The sequence below is a fragment of the Lissotriton vulgaris genome, chromosome 5 (genome assembly GCF_964263255.1).
Source record: "Lissotriton vulgaris chromosome 5, aLisVul1.2, whole genome shotgun sequence".
In the NCBI taxonomy this organism is placed as follows: Eukaryota; Metazoa; Chordata; class Amphibia; order Caudata; family Salamandridae; genus Lissotriton; species Lissotriton vulgaris.
Genome location: NC_141693.1, coordinates 362,479,176 through 362,501,761, shown reverse-complemented (window position 1 = coordinate 362,501,761; position 22,586 = coordinate 362,479,176). Strand labels below are relative to the sequence as shown.

The following is a 22,586-nucleotide window of genomic DNA, read 5'->3' as shown; positions in this document are numbered from 1 at the left end:
ACACCTTGTGTGCCCCAGGCACTCTCTGAAAAGCATTCACTGAATGCGCCCACCCTACCCCAATACACTAAAGCCTGTCTGGGGAGGTGGTTACACCTCCTTTGACAGGAAACCTATTGTCCAGGCCTCCCCTGCCGGAGTTTCGTCCAGCAGCAGGAGGTCAGACTGGTGTTTGTGGCAGCAGCATCCATTTTGTGATGCTGGTGCTCTGTTTAACTTTTACCTGTTAGACCAGTGTGTGTTTGGACAAAATAACGAGCTGTAAATGTCAGAATACAGAACTATCAGAAATAAAATATTGTGATACAAGAATTTCTTCTCCCTCTAGAAGGGAGGAATGCTACCCCCGCCGCCAGGACTGGCGGGGAGTAGTATTCCAAAGTGTTTGGCACCAAAACGACATGTTTTGTTGCAGCCATTCCAAAGTTAGCAATAACACCATGTAACCCCTTTACAATCCAACACTTTCCCTACTGTTACACCGACTGGACTGGGAATAGTGAATGTAACCCCTCTGATGTTCAACCGTTTTCCTACAGTTGTGCTGTTTGGAGTGCAAAAAATAAATGTTGCCCCTCCGAAGTCTGCTTTCCCTACTGTTGCTTAGACTGGAATGGCAAATAGAACATTTAACACCTCTGAAGTCCAATGCTTTCCCTACTGTTGCACTGAATTTCTAAATTAATATCGCGGTGACTGGAGTAGGCATAGTAAATGTAACCTCTTTCCTTACTGTTGCATAAACTAGATTGGGAATAGTATATTTAATATTCGTTGATCCAATAGTTTTATAATATTGGTGAAATAGCAATTAATAAAAAAAATTTTTTATAGCATTTGTTTTTTTTAAATATTTATTTGAATGTTTATAGTATTTTTTTGAAGATGTGTTTTTTAAATTTGTAAAATGTTATTGTCTACATTAAATAATATATTTTATATTCAATTGTTCATATGTTGTATGGTTTTATTGTATATATATATATATATATATATATATATATATATATATATATATATATATATATATATATATATATATATATATATATATACTAGCAGCCCACCCCAGCGTTGCCTGGGGGCAATGAGGCTTCAGGGCCAACCGCCCGCCCAGGCCCCCGCCCGCCCCGACATTGTCTGTGCATGCCCATGCACGGACACGGACCAGGCACCCCTCCCGCCCCGACTCACTCCCGCTCATCACTCCCGCTCATGTAATAGTAATAGTAGTATAGTAGTAAGAGTAGTATAGATTACACCAGCGCGGGACTATTTTTCCTTCATGTGCCAAAATCACCATAAAATCATGTTTATCGGCAAAATATCCATTCTCATTATCTCCTCTCTGAAGGTATTGCCCAATTTGTATGTTACTACCCTCTTCACAGTATAAACCGCAGATAGAGGAATCGTGGCGTCTTTATACACTAAACAAATCAGGGAACTACAGAATGACGTCTTGCCGTCATCTTCTGTAGTCCCGATACCTGGCCATGTGTTCAAAATGCAGCGTTGTTACTAAACTCATACTCCAAGCACATCTTTAGGGAGAGTATATTTCAGATCTCGTTATTGCTCATTGCCCTGTGTATGTATCGCCTCCTAAAACGCCACATAAATCGCGGGAGGAAGAAACATTGCATCTTCATGTGATACGCCGTTCTCAGAACTACAGAGTGACGTAATGCCGTCTGCTACTGTAGTTCTGATAATCACAGCATGCTCAAATCACTGATTTGTCAACTCACGCACGTCGCGTCGCTGTCATCACGCACGTCGGGCCGCGGCCAGTGCTAGGTCCCGGCCGGCGCTACTTTCAGGGGACTACTTTGTTTTCAAACTTAATTTTTTTAATTTACTTTTTTTATTTTTATTTATATAGCCTATGTCCATCTACACACCCTGACATTTTCATAGATGTATCGGGTGTGTAGATTGGCACTGTGGTTCCCGAGTTTACCCGGCCAAAAGGTGCAAGTTCTCTCTTTATAATAGTAGTATAGATATATATACACACACACACACACACATATATATATGTCAAAACTGCTTTTGTCGCTAAACAAACGTGCCTGAGCCTAAATCCATAAGGCGTTATTTTAATCAATCAAGAAACATGGGGTAAAATCCATAATGCGTTATTTTAATCAATCAAGAAACATGTAGCAAATGCCACATGTTTCTTGATTGATTAAAATAACGCTTTATGGATTTGGGCTGAAGCGTGTTTGTTTATCAACAAAAGCATTGTAGAGGACCGCGCCCTCACTTGAGCCCGCCACCGTGAGAGGCAGAGAGATTTGTGGTTGCATTTTGGATATATATATATATATATATATATATATATATATATATATATATATATATATATATATATATATATATATATGTCCACCACAAAAGACAGCCTAATTTGGAGACGCCACACAGCAAAGGGTTGAACAGCCTTTAATGGAGGAAAACTTCTTTGCGAAATTGACAGCCCTTTTCCCAAGTTCGTGTAAAGCCCAACGCGTTTCGAGCACTGCTGTGCTCTTGGTCACGGGCGGAAAGTGCAGTAAACACCACAGCTGTGAGGGCAACCCCTGATAAGTTGCAACTAGTCCCGCCCTTGTGGGCGTATTCCTCGAGCATGCTGGTACTTGATGTTCCCATTCAATGTAAACTCACAGTGGACGCCGTGGTGAATCAAGTTATTTGCAAATTGTTACCCCAGTGGGTTGAATCCAGGTTGCCGCTTTCAACAAACAATCCTTTGTATTTCACTCGCACCGCCCCCTTTGCTCCTCGGCGCTTTGAGCTTCAAAGCGCCCGGTCCGCATCCCTCGCGGCAGGGCATCTCCGCGACCTAGGCTAGGCCGCAAAATTATCCACCACAAAAGACAGCCTAATTTGGAGACGCCACACAGCAAAGGGTTGAACAGCCTTTAATGGAGGAAAACTTCTTTGCGAAATTGACAGCCCTTTTCCCAAGTTCGTGTAAAGCCCAACGCGTTTCGAGCACTGCTGTGCTCTTGGTCACGGGCGGAAAGTGCAGTAAACACCACAGCTGTGAGGGCAACCCCTGATAAGTTGCAACTAGTCCCGCCCTTGTGGGCGTATTCCTCGAGCATGCTGGTACTTGATGTTCCCATTCAATGTAAACTCACAGTGGACGCCGTGGTGAATCAAGTTATTTGCAAATTGTTACCCCAGTGGGTTGAATCCAGGTTGCCGCTTTCAACAAACAATCCTTTGTATTTCACTCGCACCGGCCCCTTTGCTCCTCGGCGCTTTGAGCTTCAAAGCGCCCGGTCCGCATCCCTCGCGGCAGGGCATCTCCGCGACCTAGGCTAGGCCGCAAAATTATCCACCACAAAAGACAGCCTAATTTGGAGACGCCACACAGCAAGTGTGGGAGTGAAATACAAAGGATTGTTTGTTGAAAGCGGCAACCTGGATTCAACCCACTGGGGTAACAATTTGCAAATAACTTGATTCACCACGGCGTCCACTGTGAGTTTACATTGAATGGGAACATCAAGTACCAGCATGCTCGAGGAATACGCCCACAAGGGCGGGACTAGTTGCAACTTATCAGGGGTTGCCCTCACAGCTGTGGTGTTTACTGCACTTTCCGCCCGTGACCAAGAGCACAGCAGTGCTCGAAACGCGTTGGGCTTTACACGAACTTGGGAAAAGGGCTGTCAATTTCGCAAAGAAGTTTTCCTCCATTAAAGGCTGTTCAACCCTTTGCTGTGTGGCGTCTCCAAATTAGGCTGTCTTTTGTGGTGGATAATTTTGCGGCCTAGCCTAGGTCGCGGAGATGCCCTGCCGCGAGGGATGCAGACCGGGCGCTTTGAAGCTCAAAGCGCCGAGGAGCAAAGGGGCCGGTGCGCGTGAAATACAAAGGATTGTTTGTTGAAAGCGGCAACCTGGATTCAACCCACTGGGGTAACAATTTGCAAATAACTTGATTCACCACGGCGTCCACTGTGAGTTTACATTGAATGGGAACATCAAGTACCAGCATGCTCGAGGAATACGCCCACAAGGGCGGGACTAGTTGCAACTTATCAGGGGTTGCCCTCACAGCTGTGGTGTTTACTGCACTTTCCGCCCGTGACCAAGAGCACAGCAGTGCTCGAAACGCGTTGGGCTTTACACAAACTTGGGAAAAGGGCTGTCAATTTCGCAAAGAAGTTTTCCTCCATTAAAGGCTGTTCAACCCTTTGCTGTGTGGCGTCTCCAAATTAGGCTGTCTTTTGTGGTGGATAATTTTGCGGCCTAGCCTAGGTCGCGGAGATGCCCTGCCGCGAGGGATGCGGACCGGGCGCTTTGAAGCTCAAAGCGCCGAGGAGCAAAGGGGCCGGTGCGAGTGAAATACAAAGGATTGTTTGTTGAAAGCGGCAACCTGGATTCAACCCACTGGGGTAACAATTTGCAAATAACTTGATTCACCACGGCGTCCACTGTGAGTTTACATTGAATGGGAACATCAAGTACCAGCATGCTCGAGGAATACGCCCACAAGGGCGGGACTAGTTGCAACTTATCAGGGGTTGCCCTCACAGCTGTGGTGTTTACTGCACTTTCCGCCCGTGACCAAGAGCACAGCAGTGCTCGAAACGCGTTGGGCTTTACACGAACTTGGGAAAAGGGCTGTCAATTTCGCAAAGAAGTTTTCCTCCATTAAAGGCTGTTCAACCCTTTGCTGTGTGGCGTCTCCAAATTAGGCTGTCTTTTGTGGTGGATATATATATATATATATATATGAACAAAAGGTTCCTCCCCAGCCTGCTCTGCGTTCGCAGACACCGCCTCCACGCCAACAAGGAAGAGGACCGGACCAACCAATTCAGCAAGATGGTATTTATTAAAGATTTAAAACAGAACCAGCGACGCGTTTCGGGCGAGAAGCCCTTGATCACGCTGCAACATGTTTACAATTATTTATGCTTTTTTATACGTGTATGCAGTGATATAGACGCCACCCCCTGGTGACGCCCACCATGATCATGTGATTAGTAATAAACAGTAACAACGCACTTTCGCTGATACATAGTTGCCATTGCTGAATGAAGTACAAAAGTTCATAACTGGTTAAATCCAGGAAGCCATCCGAATACATAAACAAATACTCAATTATAATAATATTTCAACACAAATCTTCAATGTTAAAATACGGATTAGCAAATATATCCGTTCTGTGCAAATGAGCAATCTAGTATATATAGCAGCAGAAATATAAAGTGCGTGTACAGAAAAGTGCATAAGTGATAAAAAATGTGATAAAGTGCAAGAGTTAGCGGAAACATATGGAACTACCACTGGAATCGTAATCGGCGATTAAGCATCATATCTCGATGTTTACATACATGAATTCATTCAAATCATCCTAATCCAAAATAAGTTCTATTTAAAAGATCAAAAATAGAAAAAGAAGAACCATTTTTTCAAGAAGCTAAAAATGACAATATGTATAAATAGAGCTATATTTCATCTATATACATATCTATACACACACCCACACCCTCGCCCACCACCCCACATACCTAGCCCATTATAGCAATGTGATTAATCCAAATGGATTTGCAAATCATCATGTGCTAGTAAAAAACAACAATACAAAACGACACAAATAACATTAGCTGTATACACACAACTCAATAACCCTCATATGAATATTTACAAGTGTGAATACCTGTGTGATTCCATATTTACACTCCTTTGTGCAAAACTAAGCCCAAGGTCAAAATAATATCAAAATTCTATACATAATATCCACATAGTTGTAAAATCACTGTACAATTAAAAGATATCACAAAATTGACTATCATCAAGATGTTGTACGTGATATGTGAATAGGACTGTATGAAAATGTATATATAATGATGCCTAGTGCCTGATATTTGCCAAGTAAAGTGCATAAATTATGTCCCCATAGGTGAGAATCGATGTAAACTTCACCAGTTGTAATTACAGAATATGGGACAAGTACAAGGGACTTCTAATAGGGAACCTAACTAGAAGAACCAGAAACCGACACAGATAAAAATAATACCAGAAGCTAGCAAAGCCAGATATATTTACAGAAAATGATGCATCTCCTCAATATTAATGAGCCCGTTAGGCCAACGGCTATCGAGCTCCAATATAAATTTCGACTCCATTTTTCTGAGCTGGGACTCACGATCACCTCCTCATCTTGATTGTGGAACTGCCCCAATCACAAAATAGCTCAAACAACTGAGGTCTTTGTTGTGCACTCGTTTAAAGTGACGGGCGACAGGGTAAGAGGGGTCACTATGAAGAATAGCCCTGAGATGCTGCAAAATCCGGGCGTGCACCTGGAGCTTAGTGCTTCCAACATATCTAAGCCCACAGGTGCACGTCAGAACATACACGGCATGGTCAGTTTTACAGTTGTAGTTGCCATTGATGGTTTTGGCAACTTTGCTGAACGGGGTGTTATAATGGGTAGTAGTGACTCCGAACTTACAAGCCCTGCAACTGGAGCATTTAAAGAAACCTCTGGACGGGCGAAGCCATGGGACTTTGGTTTTTAATTCAGGTGCTGCTTTGTCCAGATGGTTGCCCATAGTTTTGGCTCGTCTGAACGTCACAGTAGGAGAAAAGGGCAACCTAGTGTTTAGAATATGGTCGCTCATGATGATCGGCCAGTGTTTGTTGAGAATTGACCTGATTTTTCTATCTTCTCTACTAAAAGTAGTGATCAGACGTGGGCACTCCAGTTGGGGTGTAGTAGTGAGAGGAGGTTCGGTTCCCAAAGTAGAGTCAGGAAAGAGACTCTCCCTAGATCTAGACAGAGATTTATTTACTGCTGTATTTAATATCCGCTCGGAATAACCTCTAGCCCTCAATCTGGTTAAGAGTTCTTCCAAGCAGGCATCAAAATCAGAGGGAGAGCTGCAGATTCTCTTTAATCTAAGGATTTCCCCGTAGGGGATTCCTGAGATTGTATGTTTAGGGTGCATGCAGTGTGGCGTTGCCAGCAGTCTGTTTTCTATGGAGGGTGGTGTTTATGATTCCATTAGAGACATACACCTCCACATCCAAGAATTGGATACGGTTTTCATTGATGTGAGCCGTGAAATGAAGATTAAGTGAATTATCATTGATGTCATCAATAAATCGTAATGCTTCCTGTTTGCTACCCTTCCAGATGATGAAGACATCATCTATATATCTTAAGAAGCACCTCACGTGCTTATCCATCCATGTCTTGTGGCGAACCCTGAGGACCCGCTCCTCCCACCAGCCAACGTGCAAGCACGCATAGCTGGGAGAGAAGCAGGCCCCCATAGCTACGCCCCTCAGTTGTTTATAAATATCCTATCCAAAAGAAAAGAAGTTGTTATGGAGGCACCATGTTATCAACCCCACAATCACCTTATTATGTTCATAGTACTGGATTGGTCTACTGGAAAGGTAGTGTTGTACAGCAGATAACCCCTTATCATGATCTATGCTGGTATACAGCGATTCAACGTCAAGCGAGATCAATAGCATATCATCTTCCCATTCAAGCGTAGATATTTTAGATATAAAATCACTAGTGTCTCGAGTGAAGCTGGGAAGTTACTTGACAAAGTCTTGTAAAAAGAAATCAATGTATTCTCCCGCTTTTTCTCCTGCACTCCCAATGGCCGAAACTATCGGCCTGCCTGGTATCGGTTGTACGGATTTGTGCACTTTCGGGATGAGATAAAGAGAGGGTAGAATTGGAAAGTTCACATACATATATTTGTGTTCTTCTGATGAAATAAGACCTTCCCTCTTCCATTGATTCAAAGACTTATGTAGATTAGATATCGCTTTGTCGTATTCCTTTTGGGTACTTTTTATATAACAAGCGGGGTCTTCTAGTTGGCGTTTGGCCTCAATAATATAATCTACTTTAGGCCAAATCACCAAATTGCCCCCCTTGTCCGACCTCTTGATCACTATGTCAGGGTTATTATCAAGTTTCCTCATTAATTTGTTATAGGCCATCCTGGTGTATGTCTCTTTCTTACAACGTTTGTTGTTGGTTTCCGTGTGCAGCTTTTTAATGTCATTTGTGACGCAATCGTGAAAGATGTCGATCGCGTCCCTTGGCATCAGTGGTAAGAATTTTGATTTGCTTAATAAAGGGCTCAAACCTGCACCTTTAGGAGGAATAGGGATTTGTCTGAGACGATCTTGAGTAGAGCCCACTGCTTCATGTTCTAAATCGTCATTTGTGTTCAGTAAATCATTAGCATCAAGGAAAACATGTGTATCGGATGCCCTTAATGACATGATTTCATTTTCTCTCACAATTTCATCTTGGGCATCCAAATCCTTAGCTGTTTGTAGGGCAAAGTGTTTCTTCAGTTTCAGTTTCCTTATAAAGCAGAAGACGTCTACCCTAGTGGTAGTGTAATCAAAATGTTGAATTGGTGAGAAATTTAAACCCAATGCTAGTAATTGCTCTTCCGCTTTGTCAAGGACCACGTTGGAGAGATTGATAATGGTATTACTCTTTATCGACGTCTCCCCCATGTTTTTTTCTTTTTCTTTTGCTGAAGTTGTTCCCCGGCATTGCTTCCTTGTGCGTCGTCGTTCTTTCCTACGTTTGTTCCTCCTTTGTTTGGCTGTGGGTTGTTTTGCCATGATCTCAGAGTTTGGAGCCTCTCGTCCACCACAAAATCCATTTCCTGCTGGATATTTAATGTTTCCAGTCCCATTAAGTTTAAATCACTATTGGTAGAGCCAAAGGATAGTGATTCCATGCTGGATGCACTAGTTGTCGATGAGTCGGTATGCTGTGTCATTCCATGAGCATCGATTGCATTAGATGTGATAGGGCCGGAGCTGCCAGCTGGCAGAGCGTTATTGGAGTTGGAAGCAGAAGCATTCTTCTTTTTGGTATATGCCTGCCTTTTAGCCGAATTATATTTTTTGGAGAAAGTAAAAATCCTCCCCAGACGATAATCATCTGCGCCACGAGTAAATTTTGTAGCCTTGCGGGTTTTTATTTTCTCTTCGTGTTTGCGCAATTGCTCATTCATGTTGTCTGTGAGTTTTTTGGTTTCTACAGCATTCTGGCAGGCATCAATTTCTAATTCCAAAGCTTTGATTTTATCCAACAACTTGGCTCGGTCACTGGCGGCATATTTAATTAGTATACATACTAAATTCATCGATGCAGCCAGGTTACTTTCGCCCCATTCCTGAAGCATGGCTGGATCTGGGTTATCGAAACTGGGGGCCAATAGAATCCTCAGTCCTCGTGGTACACGCCCCACTTCCTCATATTTACTAAGGGACTTGTGCTCCCACCACTTGGTGCATTCGGCTTTGCGCAATTTAACCAGCTCTTTAAATAATTGCTTTAAATCCTTCGTTTGTGAGTTGCCAAGTTCGTTTTGAATCTGTTCTTGATTACGGCCAGAAGATGTATCTGTGGCATCAAAGAGTGACAATGCGGCTTCCTCCCGCTGCTTGTCTATTTCGTCCTTGTCCATGTTGTTACAGTTCTGTTATCTTATTTTTAAACACAACGAGCACAATTCCGACTCGTTCTTTACTGCTGCTCAATAACTTCGTCACCGGACGACATTGCCTATATATATATAACGAAAGTATGTCTGTTGTCCTTTATGCATTACTACACCATTCATCCGATCGCCATGAAACTTTGGTAAGTTGTTGAGTACACTCCTGCGAAGGTTTCTGGCAACTAAAAAAAAAAAAAAATGTTAAAAGTTGCTGAGTGCACTCCCGCGAAGGTTTCTGGCAAAAAAAATTGTTAAATATCGGTCCCCAGGCCCTCCAGGGCCCTCATGATCTTTCCAATACTAAACGTTTTCAGTTTACGGTGCGACTCGCTTTTGCAATGACCATCAACAAATCACAAGGACAATCACTGCAAGTGTGTCGACTATATTTGGAGAATCCGTGCTTCTCACATGGACAACTGTATGTGGCCAGCTCACGCGCTGGAAAACCTTCTGATTTATTTGTGTACACAACAGAAGGAAAAACAAAAAATACCATGTATCCACAAGCACTCGAATAAATAAACAGAATTAAAACAACACTTTAAAATGTTTTCCATATTAAAATGAATAAGTTTCAATAAAAATGACACAATGTAAATTGAATGTTATCATAACAAGTTTCCTTAAATTTCCTTTCTTCTGAGATCGCAGCAACGCGCGACGGGTAAGCTAGTATATATATATATATGTCAGGTGATCAAGGGGCGGAGGTCCCGAAACGCGTCATGGCGGCGTGTTCTATGCACGAAGGATGGAATAAATTATAAACTTTTGCAAATTATCCGTTTGGGTCCGGTTTCGTTATTTTCCTGGAGTTTTCCTTTGGGACTTGGCGGAGTTCGTGGCATATATGTATATATATATATATATATATATATATATATATATATATATATATATATATATATATATCCCCGAAAATGGCTCACTCGCGCACAGACCTCAGGCGCTTCTGCATTTGGTGCATAATCCGTGGTGGAACCTCACCACAAAATATTATCCCAAACAATCTTCCCGCAAAGATTCAATGAAAGACACTCACAAGTTGTTCAATTCCCCAATCTTCATTATTTAATTCGAAAAGGTATCTGGAGACAACCAACGCGTTTCGCTATACTTGATAGCTTGATCACGGTTACATGGTTGCAAACAAATTAACCAATAAAAACACTTTCCCCACATCATGTGATTACTGACAAACAGAACGCCATACCTGATGCATCCTGGGGGATGTAGTTGCCCTTTGAATGCCTATATCTGATTGGGAGTTTTTTCAAAATATAAATGCCATCCAACTTTATCGATGTACATGTATTATGCATTCACCATTGTATTATAAAAAGTACTGATTTTAAATACTTTATTTGGAGTTCAAATCTGCTTTATTGTGCAAGATGAAACGTAATACACAGCTTTTCGCGCCTACAACCCGGAGGCTGGCAGCATAATAAAGTAACCATAACACAGCCTCGTGACCGGCATCCCTGAGGCCCGGCGGTACAGCATATATGTGAGGGAGGATATTAACACAGCCGGTGTTGCAGGGCAGTTCAGGATGAGCAGCAGCAGAACATTGTTTTTGAAAGTTTTGTTCATGTTCATAACAGCTAACGAAACACCCCAACGGTAGAGTAACTAAGAGGCAATTCATGTTCGCACAGAAGGATAATTGATAGTGAGCTGGTGTAGCAGTCCAGGCAGGCAGAGGTGGGCATAGTACTATAGCCGCAGCACAACTGTCCCAACATTCAAACCATCAGTATCCAAAAAATAGTGATGCGTGCGGTGCCCTGGTGTGTTACCTAACAGAAGGTCCACTAGCATGTGTCGGGTATGGCGTAGGGATTCCCTGTATGATAGAGGAGAAATGATAGGCAACCTGAGGAGGGAGGTCTACGATGTCAGGCACCGCGTGGGGCCCGGAAAGTAGGTAAAATCACTACAGCCAGAGGGCAAGAGGTCCCTGCGAGGACCGTCCAGAAAGGAAGTGTGTATACGTGAGTGGGGTCTATGGTCAGGTCTAGAGTTCGAGCCAGGACGCTAAACTGTAACAGGGTGGTCCCCCGTCGGATCTAGGTCTTCGGAGCGTGCAAGTAAATAGCCCACCAGTGGATCCCAGATGTCGCTGGGCCGACTCGAGATGGGCAATAATTCAGCGAATGTTGTATGTTGTTCTTGACAGTAGGTCAAGTCCGCCAGCCAGTCCTTAAATTTGGGCGCCCTGCCTCGGCCCCATCTGCATGCCACACGCCTTTTGGCTAAGAGTAATGCGGTATCAACGAATTTCCGGCAAGCCCTAGGGAGCTGCAGAGTATACCCAAGAAGTGTCACCAATGGATCCATAGGTACCGCCTCCCCCGCCATCTCTGCGAGAGCATCTGTCACCTGCTGCCAGTAGCACGCCACCTGGGGGCACTCCCATGCCAAATGTAGAAAGTCGGCATGTTCCGCGCGACAGCGCTCGCAGCGATCATCATCCGCCAGGCCAAATCTTCGTTTACTCGCCGGCGTGTAGTACACCCGTTGTAGGAATTTATAGTGGATGATTTTCAATCTGCTACTAGCAGAGATGCGGGAGGTGAGCGCACAGCAATGGTGCCATTGCTCGTCTGTAATGTCAGTGGCAAGCTCGGTAGACCAGCGCATCCGAGCACTCGATTCCGGCATCGGAGCAGCACCCCTGAGCTGGCGGTAAAGGCCGGAGACCAAATGGGCCCCGTCTTGCGAGCACAATAGGAAATGTAGTGGAGGCAGGACCTCGGGCTCGTCGGAAAGTCGGGCAGGATGTCTCTCATCCCTGCTCGCAGAGGTATATAATAAAAAAGCTCGAGAGGGGTGTGGTTATGTGTTGCAAAGAAAAGGTCCGCCGATTTAAAACGACCGTCGGAGAACAGGTCACCCCAACAGGTAATGTGAACCCTAGCACAAAGGTTGCGGAAACCTTGTTCCCACAAAAGGGTGAGATTAGGATGATAAGTAAGCGGCAACCTGGGCGAGTAAAGTACGTGACCACAAATGTGTATGTGTCGCGACCCAGTCTGCCCCACAACAATGCAAAGCGGCCCTCCCTATCAACCAGTTCTCCAAGTCTCTGAAACGGTACACTGCGGGCGACAAGAATGGCAACCCCCCTCGCATAGGTGGAATATGAGGAGAAAGTGCGGTCCCCGGCCTATCTACTCGCAAAGGTGGTCCTACCTTGTGGTGACAAATGGGTTTCTTGTAACATGGCAACCTGTACATGATGTCTATCTAGATAGACAATGACATTGCGACACTTTTTAGCATCATTCAAACCTCGAACGTTCCAGGACAAGCAGGTCAATTGTGTGTTTGCATTCAGAGCAGCCATAGATAGATCAACAATAAGCACAATAGTGCCAACAAGGGCAACGAAATAGGGGCCCCCCTCGCCCCACCAGCACCGGTGCACACACTAGAATAGAGTCCACGCACATAGTCCAGTCAATGAATGCCTCCTCATAGAACACCCCCCACTCCCACCCCAGCATCCCAATCATGCCAGCAGCCAAGTATCCCCACCCAGCACCCCTCACTCTGATTCAGGCCAAAAGGAGTTAAAGTCCTGAAATTTAGGATTTGCCTGGATTCTCGCTGTCGTAGTTTCTTTTCGCGCTTCCCCCCTCTCTCATTTGGGGGAATCGTTTCGAGTGCCCAGAAAGTAAGTAATTTCCAGTCCCCTTCATGGTTTATCTCCATATGTTTAGCGACCGCATTGCTGCGATCCCTGTTGACTGTGGCGCGTACGTGTTCTGAAATCCTCTTCCTGAGTTCACAAACCGTGCTCCCTATGTATTTAAGGGAACACGGACACTCCATCATGTAGACCACACACTGGCTCTTGAACGTGATCAGTTCTCTGATTTGCCACATTTTTTTATTAGTTAGTTCCACCTGGTTGGTATTTTTGGCGATCTGACACACTTTGCAGTTTGAGCATTTTCTGAACCCCTTCGTTTGTAACCATTGAATTCCTGTCTATTTGACGGAAGCCTGATGATGACTGTGGACTAGTTTGTCCCTCATGTTTTGTGCTCGCCGATAGGTTATGTTTGGACGGTTTCCCATTAGTTTTCCTATTGTTGGATCCATCTGCAACAATTTCCAATTCTTTCTTAAGATCCGGTTGATTTCTTTAGTTTCACATCAATTATTAGTCTTATGGGTTCAGTTGTTCCTTGATCACTTGTTTGTGGTTTCATTTTTACTTTTAGAATGTCCTGCCTTGATTTTTGATTAGCCTTCATCCATCCTCTTTTGATGCTGTAGTCGTTGTATCCTCGTTCTTTGAATCTCACAGCTGCTTTTTTACTGTTCTCTTGCCATTCACTCTCCTCCGAACAAATTCTACGAATTCTCAAAAATTCGGCGTACGGAATATTTTCAATGACTGTGGATTTGTGAAAACTGGTTGCATGGAGTGTAGCGTTAGTAGAGGTCTCTTTCCGATGTAGTGTAGTGTGTACTTCATTATTGCGTATATAGATCTCTGTGTATAAAAATGTAACACGATCATTGCTGGTGGTATAGGTGAATTTCAGTTTGGCTTCAGTTGAATTGAGAATTGCAAAGTATTTTTGAAACTCTGCAACTGTGCCATCCCACACAATTAGGAGATCATCTATATAACACACCCATTTCGTGATCCTATTCACATACTTGTCATTGTTGGGGTGCCATCCCACTGTTTGTTCCCGCCACCCCATTACAAGACAAGCATATGCTGGGCTGAAAGAGAACCCCATTGCACACCCCTTGGTTTGTAGATAAATTTCATTGCCAAAGAATAATACATTCTGTGTTAAGCATATTTCGATAATATCTATCAGCATCTGATTATGTCGAGCATACTGAATGTTTCTTTCCCGCAAGAAGATGCTACAAGCTAATAAACCAACAGTATTTTCAATATTGGTGTATAAGGATATTACATCCATTGTTATTAGCAAGTACGCTTTTTGCGATGTTAGTTCCTTGAGGTGTCTCAAGAGGTTGGTCGTGCCTTTTAAATATGAGTTAAGATTCATCACAAATGGCATTAAGAAGAAATCGATGTAACTGGCCATAGGTTCCAAAAGTGACCCTTTTGATGACACAATTGGACGCCCTGGTGGTTTAAGTGGGTTTTTGTGCAGTTTTGGCAGGAAGTAGAATGTGGCGGTTGTTGGATGTTCCGTCATGAGATGTCATGTGATAGCACTGTGCTAGTCCTATGCTTAAAGACTTTGCTGTAGAAATGGCAAAAGACTTTGTCCATTTCTATCTCGGCGTGGATAGCACCGTGCTAATCCTATGCTTAAAGACTTTGATAGAAAACAGACATTTTAGGTGAGCAGATCTAGAGTGTCGCTGGTGTTGAGAGTGCTCTAACAGGAGCTGCTTTCCACCTAAACTGGAGAACTACCCAGAGTTCTCTACTTATTTTTTGCATAATTTATGCGTCACTCTATGCATGAAAGGGTTTTGTTTTGACTTATACTGGATGCTCCCTTGTGTATTGACAAAGCTATACCTCTCTGAAGAGCTCTAATTAGAGCGAAACACTGTGTCAGGGGTTGCTTTTACTCATTTCAGGTTGGCTTGAGTTGGTATTTTACCAATTCAAAGCTGTAATACTGTGCCTGGAGTGATAAATGGCTTTTGTCATTTTAAAGCTCGGCAAGGACAGCACTGTGCTAGTCCTATGCTTAAAGACTTTGCTGTAGAAATGGCAAAAGACTTTGTCCATTTCTATCTCGGCGCGGATAGCACTGTGCTAATCCTATGCTTAAAGACTTTGATAGAAAACAGACATTTTAGGTGAGCAGATCTAGAGTGTCGCTGGTGTTGAGAGTGCTCCAACAGGAGCTGCTTTCCACCTAAACTGGAGAACTACCCAGAGTTCTCTCCTTCGTTTTTGCATAATTTATGCGTCACTCTATGCCTGAAAGGGTTTTGTTTTGATATATATATGTAACAATGAATAAAAATATTGATTTTGCATATATTAATTGTATTAATATTTTAAATATAGTTACACATATTTCTTCATATTAATCAATGTAGAACATTTGACAAATTGATATAATGTACAATACATATTTTTATTAATTATATTATATATATATATATTTATATATACATATATACATATATATATATTTATATATATATATTTATTGTTTTCATACTAATACATTTAAAATATCAAAAAGGTACACTATATATATATATATATATGCATGTTATATACGAACATATATATATCTGTGTGTTTATATAAGTACCTATTTATACATAGTATGTAATATTAGTGGAATGTTATTTGTTTTATTTTTTATTTCATTTAATATTAAACTATTTTAATATACTACTATAAACTTTGTAGTAAAAAATAGATGTTTGTGTCTATTTTTGGATATTAGTGTCAATTATATTTTTCCCGATATTTTTGCATTTACCATTATAAGTATAGGAGTGCGATATTGTGGTAAACAATATTTTTGACACAATATTTTTGTTAACGATATTATTTGCGACGATATTGTGTAAGTGATCCCCCCATTTAATTGATCACAACCTCCCCTTCTTTGAACCATACCCATGCAACCTAACAAAACATAACCTTCTATGGCTTACCTCTTCATCCCATCAACCGTTTGCAAGAACTTGCATAGCTCCTACTAATGACCACACCGAACCCATTTTAATCTATCTACTACAAGAACCTGGGGCAAACGGGTGAAATTATTTTCTATGGAGTACAAAACTAATCTCAATTAACAAACTTATCAATAACCACTGGATTAAACCTTAATCTTCACTTCTGGCATAGCATACCACTCACTGTGAAGCGCTTCAAAACCTGATCATGAATTGTGAGCGTTATATAAATCCAATGACAATATAATACAATATTATGTTAAGCAGGAGAACCTGTATGTAGGCCAGGATAAGGAGAGCTGTGCAGCGCTTATTCTGACGACCACCAAGAGAATGCACTGTACCTTGAAGTTGTATGACCTCTTGGGATCCATTCCCATAATGCACTTCTTCATCTTCAAGCGAGGACCAGGCACTCAGCGTCGCCTCAGTTACTGCAAACTGCTCTGCCACTCCTATATAAAATTCATGATAAAAGCCAACAGAAATGCAGTGTTACTTCTTTTATTTGCATTTTTTGTGGTTTCTTTATAGTGCAAACTGGCCAAGGGCATTAGAACGTTTAACGACACAACCAAAGTGGTTACTTGTTTCCAACATTTACTTAGGCAAAGTGAGCTCAGTTTAAGTAATTTTTCCAGAATTATAGTACGCTGAACTGAGGCCGGGAGCCGTACTGGCAGGTCTCGCAGCAGAGTGGCAGGGGATGGGGTGGAGGAGACGGGCAGGCGACAAAATAAACAAAAACATGGAAAATAACTTACCTGCTCCTCGCCGGTCTCTGTTCTGCCGCTCTTCTCTGCTGTGTATGTGCTGAGGCTCCCAGACTCCCCACAGCTAATCCCAGCGCTTCTCTCATGCTGGCCAGTATGAAAGAAGTACTGGGATTGGCCTTAGCAGGGTTGTTTTCCACTCCAAAGGGGACTGGGAGCCTACGCCTGCTGTTCTCCCCAACCGTCAATGCAACTCGGGTTAGGGAAATGTTAATGCGCATGAATGGTTGGCTGTCCTAAGGCCACCGACCAAACCATCATGCCCACCCCTCCCCTACTGTGCCTGTCATGGCATGGCTCACCCCAAAGAGGAAAAATAAAATGACAATAATACCCCTTTATTATTATTTTCTTTTTCCTTTCTCTCAGCTGGCCAGCAGGGGATGATTCTCCTACGCCATAGTGGAGGAGCCGCCACTGGCCAGGAGGTGAACCTGCATCCTTATTTTGTAAGCAGCTGCAGCAGCAGTTCTCCATATGGCAGCAAACACCATAGCAGAACCCCTCTGTGAACTCATGAATAATGTGATTCTATCCGGAATCTATCCGCACAGTTGGAAACAAGCCATTATTAGGCCGCTCCTAAAAAAACAAATCTAGATCCAGGAGACTGCAAGAACTACTATCCCATATCTTTGCTTCCAGTTCCAGCTAAAATCTTGGAGCTGCATATCAATAAGCAGCTCATGGAAATGGAAGAACAACAATCATGGTTTAATGATTCCCAGTATAGATTCCGGAAACATCATGGGACGGAAACAGCTTTAATATCAGCCACTGGTTACATCAGGTGTACTGTGGATGATGGACAGGGGGTAGTGCTGATTCTCCTGGATCTGTCAGCACCTACTTTGCTGCAGGCAAGACTTCAGAGTCTTGGTGTTTCGCATCAAGCACTAGCCCTCCTGTCTTCATTCCTAACAGGGAAATCCCAAAGGGTGAAATTACAAGCTTTTCACTCAGACTCCTTTGTTCTACCCTGTGGAGTTCCACAGGGATCGTCTCTGAGTCCTACTCTCGTTAATCTTTACGTGGCACTCCTAGCAACCGTGATTCACTCATTCAGACTGGAGGTAGTGTCATATGCAGATGACACACAGATCATGGTTTCTATCCCCAAAGGTCCATGCTCAACGTCAGAAAATATTCTTTGATGCATGTTTAAGGTGCCAGAATGATTGTCTGCTAACTTTCTGAAACTTAATGGGGAGAAAACAGAAGTGATGATATTTGGATCATGGACTTCAAAGTGGAACAGTAAGTGCTGGTTTCAATCCTTAGGATGCTGTCCTGTCCTGAGGCAGAAGGCCAAGAAGCTTGGAGTAATGTTGGATAGTAAGCTCAATTTTGGTATCCAAATGAACCGTACCATCTCGACCAGCTCCTGGCTCATAAAGATGCTAAAATAAATCTTTCCTTTTATCCAACGACCAGCACAAATACAGGTAGCACTAGCCTTATTAATGTCCAGACTCGACAACTGCAACTCACTGTATTTGGTCGCCAATAAGAGTATGCAGTATAAACTCCAGGTGCTTCAGAATGCACTGGCAAGACTAGTTCTGGACATTTCCAGGAAACAATCCGCCAGGAAGGGACTAGAATCTCTGCACTGGCTTCCTATTAAGAAACATATTAGCTTCAAATCACTCTGTATGGTTCACAAGTCACTGCTTCTCTCCTACCCGTCAAGATTAAAAACAATGTTCAGTTGGCACTCGCCCAGTAGACCCTTTCGATCCTCATTCCAAATGCAATTGGCAAGAACCAAAAAGAGGAAGTGGGGGGACAAAGCATTCTCGGTGGCAGCGGGTAAACTTTGAAACTCCCTTCCCCTTGCCCTTAGGTCTATTCCCCTTCTGCCTCCATTCCAAAAGGCTCTTAAGACCTGGCTCTTTTTGATCTAGCATCTATCCGGGTTTCTTCTCCTCTCCATCTCTTTTTCGGGACGGTCGGTCTCTAGAGCCTTGATGCCTTAGGGTAATTGTCATGCTCTACAAATTATAAATCAAATCAAATCAAATCAGGTGGCAGTCATTTACCCAGCTGCTAGGTAAATAGTGAATTTTCTCTGCTATTTATCTAACTCCTGGCTAAATAGCAGAGACCATGTACTATTTGGCTGACAGCAGATAAAAAGCAACTTCCTTTTGTACGGTCAGCAGCGATAGTCCATGGTCCACATCGCCTCCCCTCTATAGCGTGTGTTTATAATATATATTTTTCCTCAGCAAACAAATATGTGAATCGGAGAAGAAGAGTTAGGATGTACTTTTGTCTTCTAAATGACCCTGTTCGTATTGCATGCACAGCGTATGATGTCATAGCAAGAGGATGGGTGCCACTTCCCCATCAATTAATCCACAGTCCCTTCATTGTTCTTAAGTCCACAGGAAAACCCAAACAGGGACGTAACAGGCCCCTCCTGCCCTTAATGCGCAGGGTAGTCCCAACCCTTTAGGGGACCTCCAACCCTTCAAGAGGCCCGTATATCCTTCATTGCCAACGAATATCTACGACATATGGGAGAACCAGGGGCAGTCACCGTATTGTGCATGGGGGCCCATCAATTTGCATTACAACTGATCACAAGCACTGCCACGTTTTTTTTTTCATGCAGGGTTTGACTTATTGGAAGGCATCCTAGTGGTGCCTTCATTGTGTAACCTTGGTTTAGAACAGGCGGATGTCACAGAGTGACCGATTGTGAGTACAATGAATATATCTGCTAAGCAGTGGGCGTAAAATGTTCACATACTCTAGCCCTGTTTACAAATTTGTGGTTAAATTACGATTTTGTGGGCCAAATGGGTTTATTTTGGGGGTTTTCCGACTAAAATCTTCTCCTCTTCAATGTAAATCAATGGGAAAAGTAAGTTCCCCCTTTTTTTCCCATATCTCCCTCTTACCAGGTTCGAAAAGTTGCCACGTATGAATATACGGAATAGGAGGTGAATAACAGGTGCTGTAAATACTCCTCCCATTTTACCACACTCATCATCAGGCCCATAGTGATGATACAGACACGTAGTAACAAAGCACATTCCCACAACCCACCTTTGTCCTCCTTTATATGTAATACATATTTAATGCATCCATGACCATAGCTCACCATTTCTCTAGGACCTAGCAACACATGTCTCTAGAATCTTTTTTTCCAGGACCTACTCCAAATACCTTAGAACAGAGCTCACATGGACTCATGTGAGAAAATATCGAATGAATCTGGGACCTTCTCACAAAGGGCTAATTACAGATTACAAGTAAGCCGATATTGTTGCATCTGAAAGAAATCCGACACATAGGTGTTCTGAATTTATGGGATGTAATAATTATTGCATATTTCCACTTTTACGGGAATAACATGCAAATATTAGTGCTTGTGGCAGCAAAATCCACATGTCCCAGTAGATTGCATGCTTTTTTCCCTTGTTAAAATTGGGAAGGATTCACATGCCAAATTTGAATGAAGGGTGCAATATTTACTGCAACAATTACCGGATGTGATATACATCACACCACTTGTAAGTACAGTCCATGCACAGGGATCACGATTGAACAGGTCACTTGTTATCAGGCCTTAAGTAACCCTGGGCGTAGTACTACGCTACGCTCGCGGAACGTGCGTAGTTTGCGCTACTATGCACTACGCAAATTGAAAGTAGCACAGTGCAAAAATGCGTAGTGTACCAGGCATTTTTTGCCTGCTCGCGGTCCTGAACGTCAAGTTGGCGACTGCGAGTGAGCAAAATCAGCATCCCGGCGAGACTTTTTCCTCGTTCGCGATCAGCAACATCAAGTTGTCGATCGCGAGCGTGGAAAATAAACCTCCTGGAGGGATTCTCAATGCGGGGAGGTCAGGTTTCTCACTGCGAGTGGTCACATCAGTAAGTCTCTGAGGCTGAGTAAATGAGTGCCCACGTCATGAAGGTAGACAGCCATGCCAAGTCTGGTCACCAGGATCGTCTACTGTACAGTGCATGTCTTCTCACATGCCTCACAATCTGTAGGAAGCCACCCTAACTGCAACAGCTTCGACTTGGGGGCAGGAGGGGCTTGAACTCCAGGCTTTGGAGGACTGAGTGATCCATCCAGAGTTACTTTGATGTGGAGCCACTACGACTGTCACATGTTCAGTGCCCTAAAGTTGAACCTCCTGCCATGTTCTACACAGTATGTTCATTACCACAGTGTTACACCACAACCCTCATGCCCCCCAACCATAGGTACCTGCAGCGAATCGGGCTTCCTTCAGTTCATCCGTGAGGCAGGAGTAATGCTCTTCGTCGGTCAGCGAAGGGTCCCAGCCAGTCTGCTGTGTGCTCCAACCCTTCCACTCTATCAGGTGGGCAACGCGGCCACGTGCCATGGCTGTTGGTTTGGTGATGTGGTCCTTGATGGTCTGTACTAATCCTAGAGGGGACATAAGTCACACAGGCATTAGGATGAGGGTCTTTCTCAACTAGAGGCCTGGAGAAAAGACATGCAAGCAGGTGTGTGGAAGGGATGCTCTAGTCAAGAAAGTCCTGGACTATCTCACAAGCAGATGGATGGGTGGGAATGGTGGAAAAGTGCACTAAGATCAGTGCTTGCTGAGTGGTAGTAGTAATGAGGTCAAATGATTCACGTGCCAAGCACAGCTGCCTCTGAAAATCCAAAAGACGAGACAGAGTCATTCATATGATAGTCTCTACACTGGCAGACTGTCTTTTACAAGGCACCATTTTGTCAAGAAATCGCACAACTTGCCTGTCAGTGAATTAATAGTGGTACACGAAACACACAAATGTGATGGAAGGAATGCTTGCAATCTGAGGTAGCCTGGTGAGCAATAAAGAACGATGGCTTGGAATACTACCACCAGTGTTTGCCATTGGTTAAACGTATTGAAAGCATTCCTCCCATCAATGTTTGTGTGTTTGAGTGAATTATTGGCTTCTGCTTTTGAAAATTCACATATCCCAGCCATTCTTTGCTACTCTCTACCTTGTCCAGATAAATCCACTGCCAAATGATTGTGAACAAGCTTCGGAAAGCCGGTAGGTCTTAACATAACATAAAATAACATAACATAACATAACATAACATAACATAATGTGTGTTTGTAAAGCATACGTTCACAGGTCTTGATTTTAGAAGGCGAGTGCCGGCCTAATGGTTTCACCAGTTCTTATTTGCAGTGGCACATTGTGGCCATTTTTTCATTAGTTTACATTTCTAACATGGCCATAGGCCATGTTGGAATGGTAAAGTAAAAAAAAAAATGCTAAAATATCTGCCGCCATATCATAACTCGTGTGTGCAGGCATCATGGTGCATGCGTGTGTACGTGTTGCAAGGCACGCACATTTATGTGTGCATAAGAAAGTCATCTTGGAACACCGTGTATGCGCATGCATCACATATTCCACTAAGTATCGATTCTCATGTCCAACTTCACAAACTTTTTCTTATACACTCTTGTAGATATGTGCTAATCTCTAATAGTTACCAATACTGTATTCACATAATTCTGTGTATTTATATGTATATGCCATTCACCTATATTTGCCCTGTAAAGCGCTCTGATACCCTCAAGGGTCTTGTTCGCTCTATACAAAACCGGCAAAATAAAAAAATA

General features: G+C 43.1%; 1 protein-coding gene across 1 annotated transcript in view; it reads right to left on the bottom strand.

Annotated features, from left to right (window-relative positions):
- The window catches only part of FAM131C (family with sequence similarity 131 member C), a 340,988-nt gene that overhangs the window by 37,000 nt on the left and 281,402 nt on the right, over positions 1–22,586 (bottom strand). Inside the window, exons 5-6 of the mRNA XM_086921681.1 lie at positions 21,197–21,379; positions 16,538–16,648 (exon numbers count right to left, since the gene is read on the bottom strand). Coding sequence (XP_086777807.1) covers positions 16,538–16,648; positions 21,197–21,379 — 294 coding nt within the window. The remainder of the gene's footprint in view (positions 1–16,537; positions 16,649–21,196; positions 21,380–22,586) is intronic.